General features: G+C 43.1%; 1 protein-coding gene across 6 annotated transcripts in view; it reads left to right on the top strand.

Annotated features, from left to right (window-relative positions):
* The window catches only part of ARHGAP40 (Rho GTPase activating protein 40), a 189,758-nt gene that overhangs the window by 56,195 nt on the left and 120,313 nt on the right, over positions 1–13,250 (top strand). The window contains exon 1 of one of the 6 annotated variants that reach the window (XM_029612408.1): positions 9,116–9,224. The exons of 3 other annotated variants lie outside the window; for them this stretch is intronic. In XM_029612408.1, coding sequence (XP_029468268.1) covers positions 9,217–9,224 — 8 coding nt within the window. In that variant the 5' untranslated portion in view covers positions 9,116–9,216. Of the gene's footprint in view, positions 1–9,115; positions 9,225–9,514; positions 9,633–13,250 lie in introns of those variants that run through there. 2 more of the 6 variants (XM_029612406.1, XM_029612407.1) reach the window with 2 other exon arrangements.

Genomic DNA, 13,250 nt, shown 5'->3' with positions numbered 1-13,250 from the left:
CAGGTACTAACTTAGGTTGTATACCATCTAGGGTGGGGGCTTACCTACTATACCTGAACTGAAAGTCACCTCAAGCATAGGTTTGGAAAAGCAAGTAACTAAATCTAAAATCCAAGTTCAACTCCATCTCCATTTCATAAAGGTCATTAGTCAGTCACCATATAGTAATTACCACTGAACAACTTTCAGATGGTAATGACTTCTTGGATACTTTCAACTTGAGCCAGATTTGAACTGGTAACCTAAAGGTGAAGGACTCTGTAGTTCTCTAATATTTTGAATATTCCAATCTCCTTCCCTCTGTCTCCCACAATCACTATAACTCTTCGATAATTCTTGACTCCTTATCTCCAAAATATCCTTGTATCATAGCCTCAATGGCTCACTTCATGTATCTAACACATACAGACAACCTGAATTCCCTATTTATACCAGCTCTATATAACAGCCTTTTCTGTCGATAAGATGAATTAGCCATGATCTTAGGTGATGCCCCTTGGTGTCACCGAAACTGACCCCCTCCTAGTTTGTAGAGCTTTTGCTCTACTGAGCATGTACAAGATTTCCCGCACAACCGTTGAATCTGAGATCCCTTTGTCTTTTTTTTTGCCCTTGTGGACACCGAATGTCTGTAACAGATACCCACGACAGATGCTATCATTGTTTAGGGCCCAACCATGACCAGCCTGGCTCAGTAGCCTGCGACAAAATATCTCCCCAGGTCCAAAGGAAAAGGGTGGGAAAGATTGAGGAGCTCTGGAGAGAAGTTGGGCACAGTAGATCTTCCTCTTTAGCTCTGGGAAGTGAGGCGAGCATAGCCCCCTCAGTCATGATGCACTGTGAGTCGAAGGCTCCAAGCAATGAGAATTCAAAAAGATCAATCTCTGTCGGCATCACTTTTGGTGCATACATCACATGCTTTGAAGCATACTGTGCTGGGGTCTGCGCCACAAGATCGTGGCACATTGCATAAATAAATTAGCTGGTGTCACCCTGGTACCAGGGCAGAAGAAATGGCTGAAGCATCCCGTGCTGACAGCCCCTGCTTCCACTTCTCCGAAATGATCAAAATCCAGGCACTTCTGCTCCAAAGCGTGCTCTGAAGGCCCTGGAGCACAGGCCTGGAAGCCATAAAATGCTGAGGCCTTCCTTGACTGAGGTATCAAGACACTGTTCTGGATCCCCATTCAAAGCATCAAGGCATTCTTCTCCTGGAATACTGGAGTGTTGTGCTATTTCATCATCTTCTTTTATGCATTCGTCGAGGCCCAAGACATCACAACGACTGTCTCCTGTGTCTGCACCACCTTATTCCTTGAGTCAGTCCCCAACACTCAAGACCAGACATGGACATCTTCTCGGCAGCACTGCCGGTTCCATATAGGTACGCACCCTTTCTGGAGCGAATGTTCTTCTAGGACAAGCAAGATGGTGGTCCTCATGCATTGGTGACATCAGATGGAGCCTGGCATATGAAACTTCTGTCAAAGTTTCTAGAATTTTGACTGGCACACTGAGCATGCCCTAATCAATGCATCCATATGGGGTCCCTCTTCAGTCTTTTTTTTTTTTTTTCCCGCAGAGCTAGCTATCGTCTTGCGGTCTTGGAGCTTGTGCTCTCTTTCTGGAAAATGAATCCAATTTTCGGCTATTTTCTGCCTTGTTCCTCTGCCAGGTCCCTCTAGGTTCCACCTGGCCTTAGTCAGTTTTGCAGCGCGGTAAGTTCTCGTTCATGGTCTGTTCCCCATAAGTGTCTTCGGGGCCCACAGGCCATCATCCGTTCATCGGCCTTATTTTTTTCATGGCATTATCGGGTTTTCATCGGTGCCCCAGTGCCCTCAGACTATGTCGATTTATGGATCCACATGAGGTGAGCATCCTCTGCCTGGGGTTATCCCACGACATTCAGTGGGCCCGCCTCGATGAGATGGAGAAGCTGTTTGGTCCTAAGCTGAGCCTTTGACATCTGCATCTGTATCCTTCACACCAAAGGTTTGGAGGGAACTGATGGATACTGATCCTCCCCCCTCCCCCATTGATCCTGGAGGAGCAGGGGGCTGGGGGTCGAGCCTTTTCGGTCTCTAGTTCGAGGATGTTCACCTTCCACCTCTGTGCTGGGGAAAGACTGGGCCAAGCACCGTGGGAAGTTGAGCGAGCATCGACATTGGTCACTGGCACACAGAACAGGGCTCAGGATGGCACCAGTTCTTGCTGCGACACCCCCCGAAGTGTCCCCGAGATGAAGAGGTTACACTCTCCATCAATGTCAGGGATACAGGGCGGTCCCCACCGATTCTGGTGCCAGGTACTGACCACCTTCGAGGCTCTGAGGAGGATCATGCCACCCCTTTTCCAGCACAACCAGTTCCGGCGTCTATGACCTTCGAGTAGGAGCTAGAGCACAGGGTGCAGTTGGTGGTGGATCGAAGCCGCAGCCTCCCTACTGGAGCCACTATTGGAGTGCCTCTATGTTCTTCTTGGCGTCCTCTCTATTCAGCAGGCTCTGGTATCCTGGGGCCATCTATGCTCCATGGGACACCGTTGCTTCCTCAGCCCGTAGGCTGTTCTTCAGTTAGCCCTACTGGGTTTGCCTGCAGGTCCATCTGTGCCTGCGATGCCTAGACCTCTGGGCCTGCCTGGGCTTTCATCTCTGGCTCAGTTTAGTGAGATCAATGCCTCTTATGACCCCTGGGATGATAACACCTCTGATTTCTTCCTCTGAGGATTTTTAGGGCTTTCCCTCAGATCAGTCTCTCCCCCCCCCCCCCCCCCCCCCCCGGAGGAATGGCAGAGGACTTAACCTTTTGCTGGTTTTGTGCAGGCCATGGTGGAAGCCATTCCATTCCAGCTAATGGAGGAGGATGCAAGGCACAAGATGCTAGAGTTCCTCCAGTTTGTGGATGGCCTGAAGGAGGTTGTGGCTGTTCCAATCCATGAAATCTTCAAGGAGCTGCTCCTCAGGATTTGGGGGCACTCCCTCACAGTTCTGCCTATAAACAGAAAGACTGATGGGGTGTACCTCATCCAGCATGCCAAAGCTTTTGGAAAGCATCAGCTCCTTCATCAATTGATGGTGGTTGAATCTGCACTGAAAATAGCCAAGTGCTCCAGGACCTATGCCTTGGGTGCTCTGGGGAGGAAACATAGGGCGCTGGATGCACTGCATAGGAAGGTCTTTCAGGGCGCCATGCTGATAGCCCAAATAGCTTCCTATCAGCTCTATATGACTCAGTACTCCACCTCTGGAAACAAGTTCAGGAGGTGGATGACCATCTGCCCCAACAGTAGCAGGATGTTCTATTGGTGGTCGTTCATCAGGGCATTGAATGCGGGAAGTATGAAGTAAGCTCCACATATGATGTCTTTGAGACGGCGGTGAAAGTTGCAGCTGCTGGGATTGGTGTCCACAAGATGGCTTAGGTCTGGGCCTCGGACCTCCGCCCAGAGGTGCAGGGTAGGACAATTTGCCATGTATTGGCGAAAATCGTTTTGGCAATAATGTGAGGGATGTGGTGGCTCAGTTGCGGGACCTTGAACAGGTTTCTAAAAAGAGAAAGGTTCAAGATGGTCTCGCTGAGCACCCTGATTCCCCTCTTACAAAAAGGGGACTGGCTATGTTCCCTCGACTTAAGACGCCTATATCCACATCAAGATCTTCAGAGGTCACAGGAAGTATCTCCAGTTTGTGGTGGGCGAATGTCATTTTCAACCGGGTGTTACCGTTTGGCCTGGCCTCCACACCACAGGACTTTACCAAGTGTCTGGCCATGGTGGGGGCGTACCTGTGCAGATTGGGATTGTAGGTTTTCTCCTATCGGGATGATTGTCTAGTCAAAAGCACTACCCAGGTGGGCAGACTTATTCCCTGTGCTTAACCATCTGGTTGCTGGAGTCTTTGGGGTTCATTATCAACTACCTAAAGTCTCACCTGAGCCTATCGATGTGGCTGGACTTTATCGGAGCCCTGCCGGACACAACACCTTTGCATGTGCAGGGCACAATGGACATTATGGTCGCAATGGGTAGCAGGTGTCCCAGGACCTCGAGGCACATGTCTCCATCACGCCATATCTGCAGGTCTCCCTGTCCTGGTGGGAGAACCTCTTCAATGTGGAACAGGGATTCCTGTTTCAGGCTGCCCCGCCTCAGGTAGTTCTTACCACCAATGCTTCCACCCAAGGGTGGGGGGCCCATGTGGACAACATCCTCCACACGCAGGGATGGCGGATGGCTCAGGAATCTCTATGCCAGATAAACGTCCTGGAGCTTCAGGCAATTTCTAGACTGCTTGTTCCACAGAGCAGTCCTTATTCGGACAGACAATCAGGTAGCGATATGGTGCTGTATTCATGGTATCTCCCTGCAACTCTCTGCAGAAGAGACAGACAGTGGAGTGTACTTTAAGACTCCTCAATCTGTAGGCTGTGGTTCCAGTGCCCATATCTCAAAATATGGGCCGCTATTCCATTTATTTTATTGTGCCTAAGAAGGAGGGTTCTTTTTGCTCCATCCTGAATCTCAAGGGGCTCTAGTCATTTGTGGGTGACTTGTTTTCACAAGAAAACCTTGCACTCAGTGATAGTGGCAGTATAGTCGGGAGTTTCTGACGACTCTGTATTTGTCTGAGGCATACCTGCATATTCCTATCCAGCTAGAACATCTATTTCTGCATTTTGCAGTTTTGGGACACCATTCTCAGTTTTGAGCGCTACCTTTTGGTTTGGCCACTGCACCCTGAAGTCTTTCCAAGGTTATGGTGGTGGTGGTGATGGTGGAATTGAGAGGATGGGATTCTAGTGCACCCATACTTGGACAACTAGCTGATTCAGACAAAGTTTCTGGAAGAGAGCCTTTGGGTGTTGTGTAAGGTGATCTCCTTGTTGCAAGAGCTTGGCTGGGTGGTGAACCTGGCCACGAGCAATAGTCACCCATCTTAGTCACTAGAGTATCGCAGTGTTCAGTTCGATATGAAGCAGGGCAGGGTGTTCCTGCCAGAAGACCATATTCAGAAGCTGCTGGCACAGGTGCGTCTTTTGCCTAACAGAATATGCCTGACAGTGTGGTCCTATGTATAGGTACTGGGATTGATGGTGACCCTGGAGGTGGTGCCATGGGTGTGAGGGTGCATATGCATCCTCTTCAGCATTCTCTGCTGTCTCATTGTAACACACAGTCTCGGTACTATTCGATTCTGCTTCACCCTACCGATGGAGGTGTGCACTCCTGCAGTGGTGGCTGTAAGCAGATCATCTAAGAAAGGAGGTTTCCCTAAAATCGTTGGACCGGTTAATATTTACGACACTTGCAAGCCTTTTGGGTTGGGGAGCTCACTGTCAGGAGCTGGCAGCGCAAGAGCACTGGAGTTCAGAAGAGTCTCTCTGGAGCATCAATTGGCTGGAAGCCCATGCTGTCTGGTTGGCATGCTTGTGGTTCAGCGATCAATTTGCAGGGTCGAGCTATCCGGATAATGTCGGACAGTGGTGCAATGACGGTGGCTTACATTAGTTGGCAGGGAGGAGCCAAGAGCCAGCAAGTGTCGCAGGAAATAGCCCAACTTATGGAATGGGTAGAAGTGCATCTTCAGGAGATTTCAGCCTTGCACATTGCAGGAAAAGACAATGTAAGAGCAGACTTTCTCAGCAGATAGACAGTCTGGAGAATGGGAATTGTCAAATGAGGTGTTTCAGCTTGATAGTGGATCGCTGAGGTCTTCTGTTTCTGGACTTGCTGGCAACTTCTCGCAATGCGAAGGCTCCTCTATTCTTCAGTTGCAGGAGAGATCCATAGTCCTTGGCATCGATGCCCTCATGCAGGAGTAGCCGGAGGGCAAGCTGCTGTATGAATTTCCTCTGTGGTCCATGTTGGGCAGAATGATTTGAAAGATTGCTAGTCACAGGGGAATGGTTCTTCTGGTGGCACCAGATTGGCCCAGGAGACTGTGGTGTGCAGATCCTCGAAGGCTCCTGGTGGACTCTCCCCTCAGGCTTTCGGCGCACAGCGATCTGCTGCGGCAGGGACCTGTTCTTCACAAAGATCAGACTCTATTTTGTCTCTTGGTATGGCCCTTGAGAGGGCTCAGTTGCTTAAGTGTAGATATTCTACTGCATGACTGCCACTTTGCTGCAAATGAGAAAGTTCTCTACTTCTTAGCCTATGTCCGGGTTTGGCGAGTGTTTGAGGCTTGGTGTGAAGATCGAGGAGTTCTTCCTTGTTCAGTTAATATCCCGCTCATTTTAGAATTTTTGCAGGATGGATTGAATAATGGGTTGGCCCTTAATTCTTTAAAGGTACAGATGGTGGCTCTTGCCTGTTTCTGAGGTCAGATGAATGATGAACATTTGGCTCATCCAGAGTGACCCATTTCTTGAATGGAGTGAAGCATCTTTGTTCTCCCTTGCGGTTACCAGTGCCCTTGTGGAGTCTTAATCGAGTTTTTGGATTTTTGAGTGGGTCCTACTTTTTGACCGATGTGAACCTTTCCTTGAGGTTACTGACCTTGAAAACAGTATTTCTTGTGGAAATTTGTTTGGTGCGTGGAGTATCCAAACTGCAGGCCTTGTCTTGCCAGGAGCTGTTTCTACGAGTGATTCTGGGGGTGATGCAGCTGCGTACTGTTCCTTCTTTTTGTTAAAAGTGATCTGTTTTTCACTTGAATCAGTCCATTCCCTGTTGTCTCTGGACAGGTAAAGAGAAGCAGGCGAATATCGCCTGTTACGGCCTATATATCTCATGTGGTATTTTGAGGTTTCTAAACCTCTTAGGAAGACTGGAATTAACAAGGGCTAACTGGCGTCATGGGCTACAGTAGCCTGCTGGATTAAGGAGGTAGTTATGGCCGCTTATGTGGATGCTGAGCAGCTATTGCCTAGTCAGGTTAGGGCTCATTCCACTAGGGTTCAGGCAGTGTCATAGATGGAGATGAGATTGTCTGTGTCCATTGACATCTGGCAAATTGTGATGTGGTCCTTTACATGCCTTTACCAGGCATGATCACCTGAATGTCCAAGCCCAGGAGGTTGCAGTCTTCACATGTGCGGTTTTGACTGGACCACGGGCAGCCTCCCTTCCTGTTCGGGAGTAGCTTTGGTATATCCCATTGGTTCTGGATTCACCTGTCTGCATGCTAAGATAGAAATTGATACTTACCTGATAATTTCCTTTTCTTTAGTATAGACAAATGAATCCACCTTCCTACCCTTGGCTGCTGGATGGTTGTGCTACTGTTCTGCGTGGCTGCGTGTTCCAGGGGTTACTGGTAAGTGTTGTTCCAGTCCTTAGACTAGTGTTAATACATTCCTTGTCTGAGCTCAGGGTTTTCCTGATGGCTGAGTGCTGAAATGGTTATCTGTTAATCACGTTTTGTTAGTTTGTCCATAGTTGGCTTTTCAAGAGAATACTGGTAGGCTGATGTCACTGCAGGGGTATATATATACCATGATGTCAGCTTTGCTCCATCTCCATTTGCTGTAGAGGTGCATAACCCACTGGTTCTGGATTCATCTGTCTGTACTAAAGAAAATGAAATAATGAGATAATTAGTAATGTCTCCTTTCATGGATCGTATTCAGCAGATTAAGGAAGAAAATCAAGTGCAGGAGCTCATCACATGAGATATATATACACATCATCACATGAGATATATATACACATCTAAGGACTTTATAAAATAAAATGTTACTCTACTATTATGAATACTTCTTCCAGTATTACAGCATCAAATACTTTAACTTTAGGGTGGGGCATATGGGCTATTATGACAGGTTTCTGAGAAACCCAATTACCAAGTAGGAAATTTCGCTTCTCTGGCATTCTGCCTAGCATAGCTGAGACTGGAGGATTTCCCAGATCAGTATCTCAACAATTTTTTTAATAGGAAAAGTATCATTTCTTGTTTTTAGCTGCTTATAGAACGTTCTTTTTGAAAGGCTGCTTTGTTGGTTCAACTGAATCCAATAGATAACACCTTGTGAAAGAATGCCTTGGTGCCTGTTGTGGCTCTGCAGAATTCCAGAGGAGAGGAATTAATTCTCTTGGCCCATGACAGCCACGAGTCTTGTGTAATGGGCTACCACTGGCCTCATAATTCATTGGGACAAGGATGGTTTAGAGACAGGAGGATCTTTCATAGACTCCTAAATCAACACCAATAATGTATCCATTAAACTAAATTATTTTGTTCAGTCTGCATGAATAAGCAGATCCAGTTCAGCAGCTGTGGTATGTAGATTAAGAAATTTAAAAAATGCCAGAATGGTATTATGACCTGAATTGATTGGCGTTCTTTATTTCTGGTGTTCAGCAGGTACAGTGTGTTAAGCAAATAGTGATCTGTAAATCATCATGAATCAACAAGAATTAAAAATGAAAATTTAGGAATGTAGATTATTTCACATTAATGGATAACCAAATTTAGGCCATTTTTGTTTGAAAGTTTTTTTTCTGGTTAAAATCCAAACTACCTAACTCATCTTTTTTTTTTTGTCATTATACATTTATTCAAACCCTTATTCGAGACCAAATAGCAGCATGTTCTTGGCTCATCATTCACCTGAAAAGCAGTGTTGTCCAGGTCTGTAATACCATATTGTGACTTCAGATGGCATGGATCTCTTCCAATGAAGTTTACTGTGGCACATGTTACTTCAGCAGTACACTTCTTGCTGTTCAATCTACTGAGCAAGAAGAGCTTATGGCAGAAATCACTCTAATCTATTTTCTTAGTACAGAGGGATAGCCACCCGATCTTTTACAATATGAGGTGTCTTCTAAGCTGAAATACAATACAGAGTTCTAATACCTGTATTAGTCATTGAGAGAACTGAATTCATTGTCTGTTGTGATACCTTTATATTGAAGCAACATAAGAATCCAAAGATGATGTACTTTCAAGACTACCCAGGTCCCTCCTTTTAGTCAAATACGACTGTGACCTTTGTAGTCTCAAAGATTCCTGCAAATACTTTAGATTTTTCTTATGTTGGCTATTAAAAGATATCACAATCTAAAAAGAATCAATCTGAAATCCTGTGTTTTCTGCTTTTTGAAATTCTTTCAGCTGCATCTCTTGCTGTGAACAAGATAGTATGTTAATACAAAGAATTGATAGTAGTATCCCATGTGCTAGATGCAATTGGTCCAATGACTCAGTTGGATCCAAAGTGTGTTTTGCCATTTGTGATAGTATTGATAAGCTGAAAGCTTCCAGAGGATCAGAAGATGAAAAGGTAAATGAATTGTTTTTATATGTGCTATTGCTTTCTCCGTGAACTTCTGAATTAGCTCCTGTGTATAGGATTTTTCATTTAAGGCAGGCACAAATATTAACTTGGAAAACCCAGTACACCACGCAGCTTAACTGAGAAATTTTGGAATTGCACCTCCTTAAAGTGCTTCCTTAGAAATGGGAGGAAACTTAAAATGGAAATGATATTGAGGCAGAGAGAACCAGTGATTAACTCCTAAATGCAGCAGAGGAGCTGAATCAGTCTGAAAAGTTGGATTGTGTTCGCTTGGAAGCATTCTTTGGCTGGAGGAAAAGGAACTGGAAAAGCTCATTGCTTTTCTACTGTAAGCTGCACACTTTATTTTATGATGTATCAAAGAAAACTGAAGCACAGGGGAGCCTTAAGAATGTGAGTTTTTTTGGTTTTTTTTTAACAATACACTTTGGTATGACTTTCATGGGGAATCTTGTTGGAACCTATATCTATAATGTGTTTGTGAAGCTGGGCATTTTATTTCTTTTCTGTGCATTACCAAAGTGCTGGAAAATGTGATCCTATGCCTGCCTTACTTTGCGAGACTTAAGAAAAGAATCCCATTTTGAGCAACAAAGATATGCAGGAATACCACCCTCTGAAACGATTAATGCAGAATTCAGAGGAATATTTTAATTTGCTTTCTTTAGAATTCTGACAATTCATGTCATTGATTCACCTTTTGAAATGTCTTATGCATAATCCAACTATATCAGTATTCATTTAATCTAAAATTTAGTTGTGATTTGAGTTTTATTGTTTAATTTTTTTGTTTTTAAGGATTTTTTTTTTAATAGAACCTAGATCATTCACAATTAATAATTTAAGATTTGGAAGCAAATATTTTTTCCTAATTATAAGACAATCTAATTATATTTAATATGGTTAGGGGACACCTATTCGTTACTGTGAGCCATTTAAAAATGTGGTAGCTTGTAGAGGCTGTTGCATCTGTTCTAAGTGAGGAATACCTGGTATTGCATGGTTTCAATGTTGTTTCTCACAGTCCACAATAAAATCTATGGTGTATAGAGAGGGAGAACCTGCTGTTCTAAAATGTAAGCAGCCATTATATTTGTACAGAGGGAAGTGCTTTTGATACTGGCAATACACATGCAAAAACAATGACAGCTTTGCAAACAAACTGGTATACTTTTAAACCCCTTTTTGACAGATTAACTGTTTTCTTGATCATATCCAAAGACCTGTTTTTCACATTTCTCGTCTACCTTATACAGTAGTGAGCCCGATTATTCAAAAGACCTAGGTGCCTAACTTTAAAAGTTGACACCTAAGTTTGTGAATTTTTTCCCAGGCTCAGCCCCTACATTTAGGTCCTCTCATTCACAAGGCACTTAAAAGTGGGCGAGGGAACAAACGTTAAGCACCTGAAGTTAGGGACTGCAAGTTAGTTAGGTGCCCACATTAAAAATAAGGATTTTCTTTATTGAGCAAAGTTGTTTATCTTCAAAAATGAAAATACAATTATACAATATACCGCATTATTTCTGTTTATCTCTGTTTGTTTTTTTTCCTGTGCTGATGTTTGAGTAGGTGGTAATCAGAACATCCCTCTAGATTTGGAGTGGAGGAGTAGCCTAGTGGTTAGAGCAGCAGGTTGAGAACCAGAGAAACCAGGGTTCAGATCGCACTTTTCCTTCCCAGAATGTAACTCAAGTTTGGGATTGGAAAAGTGAATAATGTATCTAAAATCCAAATCTGCCATGGAACCAAAAGTTCATGTAATTCAATGCATAGCTTCATGGTTTCAAATTGTCTTGCATCCTAGTCTGACACTGCAGAGACTGTGCATTTAAAAATGTCCATGATTGACAGTATGTAACAGTACTAACAAACCCTTATTAACAAATTGAATGCACAGGCTCTCCCAGTGGGCAGGTAAATTTTCAGTTCAACATGGGTGTTGGAAAAAGAAAACCAAAAAGGTGTTTAGATAGAACTGCACTGCCTTTATCAAAACAAAACAGTGGTGTATCAAAAATCCTTGTATCTACAGATATGCTAAAGGGGCACTTATAAAAAAAATCAATGATGTGGAGGAGCAAGAGTCGCACTGACTAATCCTACACCAAATTTTTAAATCATCTATTCCCTGCATAACTTTTTAAATTTTTCATTGCAAGTTACCAAAGCACTTGCATAGCAGATGACACAGAAAAACCAAGCGGCCTATCCAGTCTTTTATTACCAGCCACACTGCAATGATGCATTCCAGCTGCTAATCATACTGTGTGACTGCTTATGAAATCTTCTTATCCAAGATGTTTAGTTGTCTTCCTCATTTGGAAAGTGAGCATATAAGATACCCCACTTAATACATACCCAGCATCCCTCCGTTCCAATGTCTATCCAAAAAGCTTGCAATAATCTAAACTGCTATCATTCAGATATCTGCCCTCCTAGACTCCCTGAAAGTGAAGTAGCTTGTTCCATATTGACCACTTTAATATTATGCTGAATTTTCTTTTATCATGATTGTTTGTTTTCTGAGACAATTTTACTTTTTTACTGTTCTTAGTATTTTTGTTTTTGATTCTAATCATTTTATTTGTTTTTTAGTTAGATTTTTGTCATTTGTATTGTGTTAATCATGATTATATACGTTTACAGTGTAAATTGCCTAGACAGGCAATTAATAAGCACAAGTAATCTTAAATATGCTGTTAAATGTCACTTGGATGTTTGCCATTGACCTGTCATATAAAGTGAAAAGTTTCTTTTCATGCTTCCTATTTCATTTAGTAAGGTTTGTGAGTTACTATATACAAATTTTAACAGCCTGTTTCTCTCCTTCATTTGTTCATTATTGCTGGTGATATCATAATCATTACATATCCTAATTACAGAGGTTCCTTACTGAGCTGAAATAGGAAGATTGAATTAACTTTTCTTATATACAGAGAGACATTCCCTTTGCAGACAGTGAAGACAATATACACTGTACAGAAGGCTTCCTGTTTTCAGTATGGTGCATCTTCATAGTTTAACTTTTTTCAAAAACATGGGGCACACTTAAAACATATCTGCCCCAGTCTTATATTTTGAGTGATGACTGAGTGGAATCATAAGAACATGAGAAGTGCCATGCTGGGTCAGACCAGTCTTCATCGAGCTCAGCATTCTGTCTCCAATAGTGGCCATTCTAGATCTAGTTGATCTATTTCTTGTAGCACTGGCTTTTCCACACTATTAATTGTTTATGGACTTTTCCTTCAAGAGCTTGTCCAGTCCTCTTTGGAACCCCATTCTTAATTGCTTTGATTATGTTCCCTGGCAGCAGATTCCATAGCTTGATTGTGCTCTGAGTGAAAAATACTTCCTACGGTTTGTTTTAAATCTGCCTGGATGCTAGTTTCATGTAGTGTCCCCTAGTCTTAATGTCATTAGGAAATGGTTATTTACTCTTTCAATTTACCCATTCCACCCCATTTGTGATTTTATACATTTCAGTCATATCTCTTCTTGGTCATCTTTTCTGCAAGCTAAAGAACCCTGATCTGTTTAAGAGAGCTTTTCCATTCCTTTTATCATTTTGTTAACCACCTCTGTGCCTTTTCTATGTCTGCTATGACTTTGAGATGGGGTGACCAGCCTTATACCCCATGCTTATAATTCCATTCTGAAAATCTGGACTTCTAAGGATGTGTATGTAAATATGCTTAATCAGCAGATAATTGAAGCCAAAATATCAATTCTACAAAGAAATTTAGTGTAGGAAGAAGAGGATAGATTTTTTTTTTTAACTAATGCTCTACATAACATACAGATTACAATGAATATGTTGTAACATGCTTTGAATGCCAGGTGAAATAAATAAATCATCTCTTGTATTTCCTGTTTCTTTTCTTGGTTTGCAGCCAGCAGAATCAATGCTGCATTAATTTTCCTCTGGTGTTTGCACAGTGTACACCAGTTTTTCATGTAGATAAGCAGCTGAATTAGCCATGCTATCTGGGTATGTCTTCCGTGCCA

The sequence above is a fragment of the Rhinatrema bivittatum genome, chromosome 8, assembly GCF_901001135.1.
Source record: "Rhinatrema bivittatum chromosome 8, aRhiBiv1.1, whole genome shotgun sequence".
Taxonomy (NCBI): domain Eukaryota; kingdom Metazoa; phylum Chordata; class Amphibia; order Gymnophiona; family Rhinatrematidae; genus Rhinatrema; species Rhinatrema bivittatum.
The sequence above is the reverse complement of the archived record's forward strand: the minus strand, read 5'-3'. Positions and strand labels throughout refer to the sequence as shown.